Source organism: Barbus barbus (assembly GCF_936440315.1).
Source record: "Barbus barbus genome assembly, chromosome: 2".
Lineage (NCBI taxonomy): Eukaryota > Metazoa > Chordata > Actinopteri > Cypriniformes > Cyprinidae > Barbus > Barbus barbus.
The window spans coordinates 31009910-31024624 of record NC_136730.1 but is presented as its reverse complement, the minus strand read 5'-3'; the positions used below and the strand labels follow the sequence as shown (position 1 = coordinate 31024624).

At 38.1% G+C, this 14715-nt stretch overlaps 1 protein-coding gene across 2 annotated transcripts in view; it reads right to left on the bottom strand.

Annotated features, from left to right (window-relative positions):
- phka1a (phosphorylase kinase, alpha 1a (muscle)) overlaps positions 1-14715 on the bottom strand; it is a 40745-nt gene that overhangs the window by 19905 nt on the left and 6125 nt on the right. The window contains exons 13-34 of one of the 2 annotated variants that reach the window (XM_079433426.1): positions 14513-14620; positions 12569-12647; positions 12335-12469; positions 12071-12180; positions 11722-11866; positions 11559-11637; positions 11299-11462; positions 10362-10532; positions 9601-9689; positions 9363-9508; positions 9125-9278; positions 8875-8954; positions 8706-8784; positions 7841-7970; positions 7637-7738; positions 7411-7526; positions 7228-7266; positions 6840-6884; positions 5717-5878; positions 5526-5579; positions 5234-5434; positions 4584-5138 (exon numbers count right to left, since the gene is read on the bottom strand). In XM_079433426.1, coding sequence (XP_079289552.1) covers positions 4965-5138; positions 5234-5434; positions 5526-5579; positions 5717-5878; positions 6840-6884; positions 7228-7266; positions 7411-7526; positions 7637-7738; positions 7841-7970; positions 8706-8784; positions 8875-8954; positions 9125-9278; positions 9363-9508; positions 9601-9689; positions 10362-10532; positions 11299-11462; positions 11559-11637; positions 11722-11866; positions 12071-12180; positions 12335-12469; positions 12569-12647; positions 14513-14620 — 2562 coding nt within the window. In that variant the 3' untranslated portion in view covers positions 4584-4964. The remainder of the gene's footprint in view (positions 1-4583; positions 5139-5233; positions 5435-5525; positions 5580-5716; positions 5879-6839; positions 6885-7227; positions 7267-7410; positions 7527-7636; positions 7739-7840; positions 7971-8705; positions 8785-8874; positions 8955-9124; positions 9279-9362; positions 9509-9600; positions 9690-10361; positions 10533-11298; positions 11463-11558; positions 11638-11721; positions 11867-12070; positions 12181-12334; positions 12470-12568; positions 12648-14512; positions 14621-14715) is intronic. The other variant, XM_079433427.1, reaches the window with a different exon arrangement.

The window sequence follows — 14715 nt, the reverse complement described above, 5'->3', positions numbered from 1 at the left end:
GATAAAAAAAAATAAAAATTATCTTTTTTACTGTAACTTTAATAAATTGCCATTAAATCATCGTTCAAGATATCCTAAATCCGTCCGCAATTTAGCATCTTCAGTATTTTGGCATCATGATAAAAAATGTTTCGTGTGATTTCCGTGTTTCTGCTTGGAGGAGTATTAATTTGTTTACAGCCCGTTTTTAAAAAAAACCCACATTAAAATAAATATAGCCGACTTCCTGTTGGTCGTAGCTAATGACTGTAAATTAGAAAGTTGTCCGGATTAATAAGAACAATTTATGTACCAAGTTTGGTGTCTGTAGCTAAAACTAACCCCCCCATTTTTGACAAAAGGTGGCGCTATAGAGTGCCTCTTCCACGCCCGTTTATGAGCTTTTTCCAGTGTCTAACTATCATTAATACTGATATGTGTGTTGAGTTTCATGACATTCTAAACATGTTATCTGCCTCAAAATCACCAGAAACGAATTTTCAACTTTGACACGTTGCCATGGCAACATAAGTTTAGATATCAATATTCCCTCCACAGTTTTACATCGGCCGTGTTTTGACATTATTCTGGTGAAGTTTGAAGCAAATCGAGTAAAAATAAGATGCTGAATTCAAAGCATTTTGAAAACGACACACTTCCTGCAGCCAGTTGGTGGCGCTATAACTTTCAGTCATAATAGTCACATCTATCCGATCGGCATCATACAACGAACAAATCACTGAAGTTTGATCTGCATCATACAATGTATGTGGACGTTATTACGCATTTCCTGGGTCTCATTTTTCGCCATAACTTCATCGCCTCACCACGGGCAAACCGTTCGACATATCAAAAATATCTTCGCAATTTAGCGTCCCCAATGTCTTGAGATCATGTTCACCGAGTTTGGTGGCAATCGTATGGAAATCCTCAGAGGAGTATATCAAATTCCAGAGCATGCGCTTTTTAAACAGCCCTGAATAGCCGACTTCCTGTTGGGCGGAGCCTAAAACATGCAGCATGAAAGTTGTTCAGCTCAATGAGTTCTATATGTGTACCGAGTTTCATATGAATACGTGCAAGTATGTGTGAGCTATACATCAAGCTTTCTGACAATTTTGCAGGGGGCGCCGTAGAGCCCCTGTGCCACGCCCGGGTCCCAGCCTCAGCGGCGTCCTAATGGCCGCAGGTTCCAATGTGTGTGCCAATTTTCAAGAGTTTTCGGGCACGTTAAGGCCCCCAAAAGTACCCGGATAGTCGAAATAAAAAATAATAATAAAAAAAAAAAAAAAAAAAAAAAAAAAAAAAAAAAAAAATAAATATAGCTGCGAGCAGCGATGACGGGCCCAAGCCGTCAGCATACGCCACCCCGGTGGCATCGATAAAACGGTGCCCAGCGAGCACAAGCATCACAGTAACCCTCTGGCAGTTTGGTTTTAAGGGATACGGCAATTAAAGGGTTAATCCAAACCATCAACTCTGTGAAACACACACACACAGAACATATAAAACTTTAAATTCTGTGAAAATATATTTTTCATTGGTAGTTGATGCTAGTTAATGCATTTACTAATGCTAACAAATGAGAAATTATTATAGTTACCAAAGCTTTTAATGATTTATAAGCATTTTTTAATGATTTATTTTTCCATTAACTAACATGAATAATTTTTTCTAACACAAATTAATAAAGTAAAAAATATATTGTTAATATTTAATGTTATTTGTGAATTAACCAATGTTAAAAAACAACATTATTTAACTGTTGTTAATTTACATCATTAATAAATATATACCATTTAATGTTGATCAAAATCAATTCCAAAATGTGTTAATATATTATTACATTTTAAAGTTTTATCTTTTGAACATGACTATTTTTCTAATATAAAAAATATTTTGTTCATTGTTAGTTCATTGTAAGTTCATACTATCAATGAAGAATTAACATGCTGTAAAAAATATATTTTTCATTGTTAGTTCATGTTAATTAATGCATTCACTACTGTTAACAAATGAGACTTAATTATAAAGTGTTATCAAAACCTTTAATGCTTTATAAGCATTTTTTAAGGATTTTATTGAGATGTTTAAACAGACCCTCTCTCTCTCTCTCTCCCCCTCCACACTCACTGAACTCACACAGTCAGTCACCCACCCAGTCACCTACCGCAAACATTAGAAGCACAGAGACAGGAGAACTCTGATAGTTTTTAAATTTTCTCCTCCGCATAGTGTATTGTAAATTCATGAAATTAATCACATATCCTCAGACTGTATTGTTCTGTGTATGTAATTTTTTATAAAGTGTTTGGAAGCTGCTCTTAAAAGAAAAAAAAAATGAAAAGTTTTCTCTTTTTTACTGTAATTTTAATAAATTGCCATTAAATCATCGTTCAAGATATCCTAAATCCGTCCGCAATTTAGCATCTTCAGTATTTTGGCATCATAAGAAAAAATGTTTGGTGTGATTTACGTGTTTCTGTTTGGAGGAGTATGAATTTGTTTACAGCCTGTTTAAAAACAAAACCCACATTAAAATAAATATAGCCGACTTCCTGTTGGTCGTAGCTAATGACTGTAAATTAGAAAGTTGTCCGGATTAATAAGAACAATTTATGTACCGAGTTTGGTGTCTGTAGCTATCATTATATATATATAAACATTAATAATTATATACCATTTAATGTTGATCAATATTAATTCCAAAATGTGTTAATATATTATTACATTTTAAAGTTTATCTTTTGAACATGACTATTTTTCTAACATTAAAAAGATTAATAAATGCTTTAAAAAAATTGTTCTTTGTTAGTTCATACTATCATGGAAGAATTAACATGCTGTAAAAATATATTTTTCATTGTTAGTTCACGTTAATTAATGCATTTCCTAATGTTAAGAATTGAGACCTTATTTAATGATTTATAAGCATTTTTTAAAGATTTTAAAAAACAGACCCTCTCTCTCTCTTTCTCTCTCTCACCCAGCTCCTCAATCCACACAGTCACTCACACCCCACCCCACCCCCACCCCCACCCCTCACTCAGCTGCAGTGACAGGGATCTCTCACTCAGCAGTCTAACAGCTTTCTGATAGTTTTTAAATTTTCTCCTAAGCATAGTGTATTGTAAATTCATGAAATTAATCACATATCCTCAGACTATATTGTTCTGTGTATGTAATTTTTTATGAAGTGTTTGGAAGCTTCTCTTAAAAGATAAAAAAAAAAAAAAATTATCTTTTTTACTGTAACTTTAATAAATTGCCATTAAATCATCGTTCAAGATATCCTAAATACGTCCGCAATTTAGCATCTTCAGTATTTTGGCATCATGATAAAAAATGTTTGGTGTGATTTCCGTGTTTCTGCTTGGAGGAGTATTAATTTGTTTACAGCCCGTTTTTAAAAAAAACCCACATTAAAATAAATATAGCCGACTTCCTGTTGGTCGTAGCTAATGACTGTAAATTAGAAAGTTGTCCGGATTAATTAGAACAATTTATGTACCGAGTTTGGTGTCTGTAGCTAAAACTAACCCCCCCATTTTTGACAAAAGGTGGCGCTATAGAGTGCCTCTTCCACGCCCGTTTATGAGCTTTTTCCAGTGTCTAACTATCATTAATACTCATATGTGTGTTGAGTTTCATGACATTCTAAACATGTTATCTGCCTCAAAATCACCAGAAACGAATTTTCAACTTTGACACGTTGCCATGGCAACATACTTTTAGATATCAATATTGCCTTCACAGTTTTACATCGGCCGTGTTTTGACATTATTCTGGTGAAGTTTGAAGCAAATCGAGTAAAAAGAAGATGCTGAATTCAAAGCATTTTGAAAACGACACACTTCCTGCAGCCAGTTGGTGGCGCTATAACTTTCAGTCATAATAGTCACATCTATCCGATCGGCATCATACAACGAACAAATCACTGAAGTTTGATCTACATCATACAATGTATGTGGACGTTATTAGGCATTTCCTGGGTCTCATTTTTCGCCATAACTTCATCGCCTCGCCACGGGCAAACCGTTCGACATATCAAAAATATCTTCGCAATTTAGCGTCCCCAATGTCTTGAGATCATGTTCACCGAGTTTGGTGGCAATCGTATGGAAATCCTCAGAGGAGTATATCAAATTCCAGAGCATGCGCTTTTTAAACAGCCCTGAATAGCCGACTTCCTGTTGGGCGGAGCCTATGACATGCTGCGCGGAAGTTGTTCAGCTCAATGAGTTCTATATGTGTACCGAGTTTCATATGAATACGTGCAAGTATGTGTGAGCTATACATCAAGTTTTCTGACAATTTTCCAGGGGGCGCCGTAGAGCCCCTGTGCCACGCCCGGGTCCCAGCCTCAGCGGCGTCCTAATGGCCGCAGGTTCCAATGTGCGTGCCAATTTTCGAGAGTTTTCGGGCACGTTAAGGCCCCCAAAAGTGCCCGGATGATTGAAATAAAAAATAAAAAAAAAAATAAAAAAAAAAAAAATAATAATCCTTAGAAGAACAATAGGGCCCTGCGCCTTACTGGCTTGGGCCCTAATAATCCTTAGAAGAACAATAGGGCCCTGCGCCTTACTGGCTTGGGCCCTAAAAACTGAGTTTCATGCTTAATAGTCCATCGTCAGGATAGACACTACACCGAATTTTACCCAAATGAAAACAAGCCTGTAAAAGGACAGATTTTCACCATGTTGTTAAACATTGAACACACTGCATTTCCATTCCTCAGCCTCATTTTCATTCCTGTCAAATATGTAGCTTCCCTGTCTAAGGCCTATTAAAAACCTATATAAAGGACTACTGAATGACAATATCAAACTGTGAACTACCAAAGAATTTGTTCAACAAGTTTATTCATTCTTGTTTAAAACCGTAGCAGATTTTGCTTTCACACTCAAACACCTAAATAACTGCTCTAAAATAGTGGTCTTTTTCTTTGTACAATAAAAACTATACTATTTAAAAACTTCATGATATCACTGTACAGTACAGGCGCCACTAGGCAGGAAGTCCTGGACGTAGGTAGCCACAGCTTTAGTGAGGTAAGTCATGGTGCCAAAGCGACCGCTGGGTGCAGTGTCATACAGGAGCCGGCAGATGCCCGTAGAGTGATCCTTTTCTAAAATACTGTCCTCTGCACCAAGATCCTTCTGCAGTGACGAGAGAAAGGAAATTAAACAACAACTGATGTTAATATGACAAATTAAATCATGTTACTAAAAACATTTCTGATAAATACCCATACCTGGTCCTTGTAGAACATGTCATTGGCAATGTGAACAATCTTCTCTATGTGAATGATGCTGCCAATGCTTTGAATGTCCACATCTGCCAGCATTGTAAGTACCAGGATCCCCTCGACCAGCAGCTGCCTATATTCAGGCTGAGGGACACGGTTCAGGACCCTTTCCACATGTACCGCAAACTTAATCTCACCCGGGGTCATCTGGAGAGAGGGAGAGATACAGACAATGTTAAAGAAAGCGATGAGAGGAACAGGTGAAATTATTTTTAAGACGCATTTAATGGTCCTAAACCTCTCTTGTAGTAGATGATGGAAGCACAAAGCCTTCTATTGAAAGGCCATGACACTGTGGGCAAAAACAAACAAACAAACAAACAAACAATAAATTAATATAGTCCACCGTTCTGCATATAAAAAAAAACTGTTGCTATTACAGTCTATTTAACATTATTAGCATAACGTTTCCTCTCAAATTCTTCCAACCTTCTGCAGAATCTTCCAGACTTTTTGATAGAAGCCTACAGGAACTCTGTTGAGCGCACCATCAAGCCGCCTTCTGCGCAGCCACTGGCCCTGCCGACTGTCCCGGGACGCACCAACACTGATTGAGCTGTCAAATGCATCAATTGAAGGCATCCGGTACCTCTGTAAGTCACATATTATTAGCACAGGTCAACAATCTGCGAAACTGCTTGGTAGTATGACATACTAGTGCTGCACCTTTAAACAACAACATTATGCCTATTAGGTGACTAATAAAACCAGCTGTTGACTTAAGAACTAAATTACAAGACACCCCTTTCCCTTAAGAGTTGTAATTCTTGTGTAAATGTCATTTAGTTTTGAACAGTGTATTTGTATATCAAGACATGAAGAAAATGTATATCATTGATCTGGTGACTGGGAAGGCATGTGACTTCATTCTGGTGTTTACTGACACCAAATTTGAAATGATTTAATAACATGGTTTCGAGAAAGTAACATCCTGGTATATGGGAACATCATTAAAACAAGGTGGTGGGAATGTGGAGAATCTAGTTTATTATAATAACTTTGTATTTCTTGGCCAAAGAATGTGTGCAGAGATGATGTATTTTTGTAGGCTAACTCAAAAGTTATGATCACAACTTTTATGAATTTTGAAGCCTTAATACAACTGCCAGAAGCAGAAACCTAAACAGAGACCAAAAATTAACTATATCACAGTCACATGACCGGGAATCTTTTCATCTTAATTTAAAATCTACAAGTTTGAATGTTTGAGTTAGAATAGTTTGCAAGGGTGCAAGTATAAACACAGAGGATGTCTCGACTAATAAAATACTGACTAGTAGTAAAGGTCATCGCACACTGCCTCCATCATAAAAAAATTTGGATCGGGTTCGATTTTCTGCATTTTTGCATCCGTAGCAAGCATTTTGATAGGAAAGGATGACGAATACGAAAAAATGCATATGAAAATTCCTTTAAAATTCCGCTAAGTTTTCCTTTTCACTGCTGAACAGGTATAAGTATATATAGGTATAAGTATATACTTACTAGTCTGCCTTTTATTAGTTCACCACACCCGTTTACCTGTTCATTGACTTAAGAACTGAGAACTTACCCCTGACTCCATGTGCTCAGTGTCGAAAGACTGACTTGAAAATGTCTACAAAGGGAAAAGACAGACAGCAATGGGGGTGGTCAGTTTTATGAACTTCCTAAATGACAAAAATCTTTTGAGCCCCATTTAACAATTATGTTCACATCACCCGTGGAATTAAACTGCTTGCCATGCACCTTCAGACCCCATGAAACCTGTATATTCTCCTTCATGTGACACACAGATTCAAACTTCAGATGTACCATGGATTGCCTCCCACAGCATTAAGAAAATGAACCCACCAAATTAAGCAACTAATGTCAGTTTGTATCTTGACTTTGAGTTTCTGAAGTTAATTTGAGATTAGACCAGTACATGAGACTGAGTCACAGCTCATTAGACACATCACCTTACTTTGGATCGACCATGACAGTCGAAGTTCTTCCAGCTGAAAATATTTAAAAACTATTAAACACAGTCATGACATATATGGTCACTATAATATTCACACAAATTTATTTAATTGTGCATTTGTAATATCTGGCCTCTGTATGTTTTTTTTATTTTTTAGTCTGGATGCGCGGTCACCTACCATCTTCATTTCACTCTTCAGTTTGCTGATGCCTGCACGCTCACTCTTGGTAGCACCAACATTGCCGACCTCATGGATGGAGATAACAGGACTGGTGCCGGGCTCAACAGATCGAACTGAACAGCCAGCATACACACATCCAGACAATCAAACCAATCAATATCAATGCTAAACTTATATTTTTACACAAACTACACAACACAGTAATTCTCATGAAATTACTCACCACTTCTCTGAACACCAAATTCTTTGCCACTCAAAATGTGGTGGAGAAGATTCTTCAACTCAGAGGGACTCAGTTTCATCAGACTCTCAGTTGCCTCCTCACCTTTGATAAACATAAGACATATTTTTTACTTAGGAAATTTGAGAACGTGCTTTTCATTTCTAAAATGCTCTTTGAATACACAATGAATGATAAATGCAGTACCTGAGCAGTTTAGAGACTGTGCCAGCTCAGTTGCCATAACTTGAATGATCAGGCCAATCCTCAGGCGAAACATCTCACTGAACAAACTGGGCTGTGTTCTGATGATCATTGCTAGGTACACTATGATCTCCTAATGCATACACAAAAACAAACACTTACTGTATATGGAAAACAAAAATGATCTCACAAATGAAAAGATCAAAAAACATTTGGTAACACTTTAGTATAGGGACCAATTCTCACCTATAACTTGTTGCTTATTAGCATGCCAATCATTAACATGTTGGCTGTTTATTAGTACTTATAAAGCACATATTCTGCATGACCATATTCTACATGCCTAAACCTACCCTATACCTAAACTAACAACTACCTTAATAACTATTAATAAGCAGCAAATTAGGAGTTTGAGGAAAAAGTCATATTTAATGGTTTGTTAATAGCGAGACTTGAGCCTTAAAATACAGTGTGACCAAACATTTTATAAGCAAGGTCTGAATTGAATAAGCAAGCACCGAATTTCATAGAAGGCTTTATAGAATTTGAGATGTTTATGAACTATTTTGGCTAATTTGATGAATCTTTGCACCATCAATATGAACATATTAGTCTCATAAAGTTTACAGATTCTATGTTTGCTTGGTCAAAGAATTTTCAGAAACTACTGTTCGTAAGTTTAGGGTTGTTAAGATTTTTGAAAGAAACCATGATGCATTTCTATGAACTAGAAATCTGTTGTAAGAACATAAATGTCTTTACTGTCACTTCTGAACAATATAATGCATTTTTAATTTGTTAAATGTATATTTTGCAGACCCCAAATGTTTGAATGGTAGTGTCAAATCAGTGTATGCTTGCATGTAACCTGTGTGAGGATGGCAACAGTGATGTTGTTCTCGCTGGCTTGATCAATAAGTAAGGCCAATTGGTCAGGAGGCAAAGGCCTGCAGAGAAACATCCAGATCACCCACATGCTAACAATATTGTGCAGCATTTTGGCGTCATCTGCACTGTGAATGACTATGAAAACTCACGCAGTAATGGTCTTCTCCCTGGGCTCCGGCGGTAAACCCACGGTCAAGTGCTTTTGATGGGCCAGCAAATCTGAGCATGCCTACAAACATGACCATCAGGCAAAATAAAGAACAATTCATGAAGACATCCTGTGTATTTAGTGTGCCAATCTAACAAAAAGATCATATGTAACATTTCTTGGATATGAGGAATGCAAATATCAGCCGATGGTATAGTTTCTTTTCCACAATCTTGCATTTAGAGCTTTACCCAGTCCAGTTCCTCCACTTTCTTGCGTAGCATGCCTGAAATCATACGGATGAGATCCCAGCAACGCAGATCTCCTGCCTTTTCATAGAGCTCCACCAGCAAACTCTTGACAGTGGTGACATTCCCATGCAGCTGAGTATCCCAGTCCATTCCCCTGTGAGAACACACATTAGAAATGAATACAAAAAAAGCACAGACAACTCTTATAACTTTGATTCAAATATGGCATTGGACTTACTTGTCTTTGAAAAGGATGTAGAGGATGTCGGCCTGGTCATGAAGGCTCTGAGCATCTTTAAGCGCCTGGACTAGACCACTGTAGTCAATGCCGCCATGAGTGTCCCGAGGCAGGTTACTCTCAGAGGACACGAGCACCTCGGGACTCTACAGAGAGAAATGAAAGATATTAAAAAATTGTGTGTCATCTCAGTTTTGCATTTTTAAAAGATCCTTTGTCTGTGTGTGCATATACACACATGACTTGTACGTTGTCCAGGGAAATCTTTTAGATTAAGTGCAGGCTGAGGGGAGTGGAAAAGTTTATTGGGAAGATACATGTTCACATCTGAAATTGGACAAGAAACAGAAAAAGACAGGAAAAAATGAATGTTAATGTATAAAGACAAATGGTGTACTCTTTGCCTTGTTAGACAGATGAATAATTGGTTTGTGTTGCTATCAAACTACAGTTTCTTTGTATTTTTATTAGGCCTCTATTGTTTTTTTAAAGGGACAGTTCACACAAAAATGACAATTCTGTCATCATTTACTCACCATCATATCATTCTAAACCTGTACAAATTTCTTTCCTCTAGAAAAAAAAATATATATTTTGAGAAATGTTCTGTGTTGTGTTGGTCCATTCAGTGGAAGTGAATGGTAATGAAAAAACAGTATCGTCTTTAGTGACAAGGGGTATTTACATGATGACAGAATTTTTATTTTTTGTTGAACTATCCCATTCAAGTTAAAAAAGCTACAGGTATCTCGAACTGCTAATCTGTCAAAGCACTTGATGTAACATGGCCACATAAAACTACACAGTTAAGCTTTTTAACTATTTTAATGTAACATCCTCCCATGCTTGCATTTTTACTATTGCAATGATTTACGAGCAAAAAGTAATTCATTGTTGATCAATTCCATTGAAGACTAGTTGTTGCACCCCTAAATATTACCCTTCAACAAGTAAGATTTCAGTTTGAGCACAGTAGTTGTTGATATTGAGTCCACTCACTGTGGATTTGGAGATCCTTGGCTTTGTTCATGAGAGAAACCATCTCACGTGTCTTAGTGGCTGCAGCCTTGAAGCGACTCAGTCCTTTTGCCCGTCCCTCGACTCTAAGCCCCCGCTGAGGCACCGCTGCAGTCAACAGTTGGTCTAGGTATTGTGCTAGATCATCTGTATCTGAGAAAAAGGGGTTAGGAGTCAGGATTTGAAAGAAATGCATGAGAAAAAAAAAAAAAGAGGTTGCTAGATTGTAGGCGACAATAAGCAGCAAGACATTCGAGAAAAACATTTTGCAATTCACCAAACTAAAAGTGCTTTTGTGACATTACAGTCTACAGCCCAAGTGTAAATGCATTCCTTAGAGAATAATTCAAGCTGTTCATTTCTAATCAATCCTCCATTTCATTCCTCACTAGAAATGCCACAGATCCTTGAATAAAATGCAAAATTAATATAAGAAAAATGCACAAATCTTGAGCAACATAATGCGGTTTTCACACTGCAAGTGCTCAATGGAAATGATCAACAACAAAAATAATCACAATGAGAACACAACTTGCAATGATGGCAGAGAAAAAAGGCTGAGAAGCCAAAGTAAACCAGAAGAGTCAAAGGTCAGAGATGAGTACATGTTTCCTGAAGAATATTCTTCATTGTGCAAACTGTTTAGAATAGATCATTTAGTTAGCAGGTCTCCCTAAAGACTGGATTCAAAGAGATCAAAATAAATAAAATGTGACAACTTTTACACCAAAAAAATGTAGTCTATACCTAAAAGTAAAGTAAAGTGAAAGAGGAAACTAAGAGTTTATCAATGTGAGCTATTCAAATCACAACCCTACATCAAGGACTTGTCCTACATCAATTACCAAAATGAGTATTTGACCATTTCAGAAGTCAGCGTCAAACAAAATCTCTTCATCAGGATATTATTTCCCCTTACCATCATTGAAGCTCAGGTCATGCACAGCACCTCTAAAGTAGCCGTCCTCAACATCATCATCTTCATCCCAGACCCTATTGGAGCGTGTCTTACCACTATCAAGGAAGCTCAGATGAGCGCAACAAGATGTGGTCAGGAACTCAGATAACTTGCCGGTCTGGATTCTAGCAAAATTGAGAGCAGCGAGCAAGTAAGCTGAGACTGCCCTTGAATATGTAATGTTGATGACATAAAATTTATTTATAGCCTCATTTTCTGACCTTGCCCCTCCAAAGTAGCCATCCTGTAGTTTCTTAAGGGTAGCCAGCACAGCAGGGTCCAAGTCTGTGTGTTCATGGTCTAAGAAGTAACACAAATTTCACACCTCACATTTAACATTTTTGAGATGAGTCCACATTATCAGAGGTGCCAGTTTTCACTCACCAAGCATGGTCTGGGAAATGGGAAAGGTGACGGTAGGACGGCCAGTCATCCTCCAGCGAGAGGAGAGGTAGGACAGGTCTGTCCGCAACATTTCTACGATCATCTTGTTGTCCAGAGCCAGATAGAACTGCTGATGATCTATGAACTATAGGAAAGTAACAAACACAGAATGTGAAAAGACGGAGAGAATATGAAAAACATTTGGCATTTATATTAAAAGCTGTGACCATCTTTCTCTGGCTTTCTGCCTCACCAACTTATTTTATTTAACTTTTGCTGGATGACAATCAGTGGCTGTCTAAGTCAGCATAAGGCTATAACATGCCTATTTCAGCACATTATGAAGAACCTGAGGTGTGAAGCTAAAGATGGTGTTGCGGACAATGTAAAGCTTGGAGGTTCCTAACACGCCAATCCTACGGTAAGGTCTGCCGGTCAGCCCCAGTCTCTCATTACGCCCTTAGAGAATGATAAACACACACATATATCCTAATTACATTTTCTTCTGCAAAATAAAAAACAATTAACAGCATTGAGTTAAAAAAAATAATAGCGTGTTTTGTATTACTTCATACAAGTGTCAAGTGAGACCTTATGATGTACCACTTCCTACCTAGTCTAGCATAAATATGGCTGAGAACTCGAGATGGTTGCACTCTGATAGGGTGGATGTCTGCCACGGTCTCCACAGCAATCCCATTCTTCTGCAGGAGTGCCTTAATATCATCATTCTCAGCAAGGATGGACACTTGTCAGAACAAAATGAAAACATCAGGGTAAATTTCAAACATGCAATACATAACGTGGAATAAAGTGTAAATGGTTAAAAAAAAATGTTGAAACATACCTTGTACAACAACATCTGGTTTAGGGATGGTAGAGAACCTACGGTTTAAAGGGTCTATCTCTCCAGGAGCCAAAAAACCCTGAAATGGAAAGGAAAAGAGAATTTTGAGATTTTTATCATACTTTTACAAATAGAACTTGGCACAAAGACTTCAAAGAAGAGGTATAGCAAATACATTGGGTAAAATAAGTATTGAACACCTCACCATTATTCCCAGTAAATATATTTCTAAAGGTGCTGTTGACAAAATTTTCCATTTTCAGTTAGGTGTAATAAAATGGATTGACAAGCAAAAAGTATTGAACTACTGAAATTTATTAATGCTAATAATATTTAATACTAAAAGCCTTTGTTGGTAATGATAGCTTCAAGACGCCTCCTGTATGGAGAAACTAGTCGCATACATTGCTCAGGTGTGATTTTGGCCCACTCTTCCACAGAGTCTTCAAATCTTGAAGGTTTTGTGGGCCTCTTCTTTGAACTCTGATCTTTAGTTCTTATTTTCTATTGGATTCAAGTCATGTGATTGGTTGGGCCATTCTAGGAGCTTCATTTTCTTTTTCTGAAACCAATCGAGAGTTTCCTTGGCTGTGTTTCGGATCATTGTCTTGCTGAAATGTTGACCCTTGTTTCACCTTCATCATCCTGGTACTGTCGGTGTTGGTACTGAACCAGCTAATATTAATTTCCACTGACTAGGGGCAGGATTGATTTCTAATTACTAATAGATTTCAACTGGTGTCTTGGCTTTCTGTGCCTTTTTTGCACCTCCCTCTCTTCAGGTGTTCAATACTTTTTCCCTGTGTCGTTCCATTTTATTGCACAACTTAATTTCTGAACTTATTTGTTTTGTTTTCTTTGTAGCCACCTACGATGTTCTCCCCACACCCAAGAACCTAAACCAGTGGATTGGAGAAGATCCATCATGTCCTCTCTGTCAAACCCCAGCAAGGCTAAGGCATATCCTCGTCGGCTGCAAAACCAGTCTTTTCCAAGGACGTTACACCTGGAGGCACAATCAGGTTCTGAGGCAACTGGCGATTATCTTGGAAGGAAGGAGAACCACCACCAATGCCCTCCCTCCTCCAACACCTGGATTCTCAAAAGCCACCACCTTCGTACGAGCAGGACAGCTTCCAGTAAAACCAACTACAAAAATGGAAACAACCCTGTTGGACACTGCCCGGAACTGCAAAATGCATGTTGATCTGGACCAGAAGCTCAGCTTTCCACCTGAGATAATTACAACTAACCTCAGGCCAGACCTAATACTGTGGTCAACCTCACAAAAGTCCTTGTTCATCGTGGAACTAACTGTGCCATGGGAGGCTGCAATTGGTGAAACAAATGAACGAAAAAGACTGAAGTATTCAGACCTAGTGGCCAAAGCAGTACAACGGGGATGGCAAACCCAGTTGCTCCCCGTAGAGGTTGGGTGCAGAGGTTTTGTAGCCATGGCAACAACCAGGCTACTGAAAGGGTTGGGAGTCAGAGGACAGGCCTAACAACAAGCCATTAGGTCACTGTCAGAGGCTGCGGAGCGAAGCAGCAACTGGCTGTGGATAAAAAGGAAGGATCCCAAATGGGCTTCAAGATGACCTAGAGGGGAGCGCACCTGGGATGCCAGGTGTTGCTGTTGAGCCCTTTGGAGGTGTCGTGGGCCTATCAACGAAACACCAAGGAAAGAGGGTACCCACCTGATGACCCCAATAAAGTGATTACCCCTACTCTCCACTCAAGATGTTAGCAAAGTGCCGATTATTCTAAGGGATTGTACTATCAAGTCCTATACGCTCTACTGTATGTATGGATTACTTACATAATTTGTACCGACATCTGGTGAAAATTTCAAGTCAACAGCACCTTTAGAAATATATTTACTGAGAAAATGGTGACGTGTTCAATACTTATTTTACCCGCTATACATGACCTGTAACTTCTCACCTCTGCTAAAAGATTGCCAAGGATATAAAGGGACTGGCCCCACTTCAGAGGGCACTTTCCCATTGGGATTCTCTCCACCGTGTGTGGATTAACATACTCTTCATCCACCTAAAATCATTTAAAAGGTTGAATTCACATTAATCCAGTGATATTCATTGCTATTCAGATTTTTTAAAATGATCATCAGTTTAATTGGTTATTTA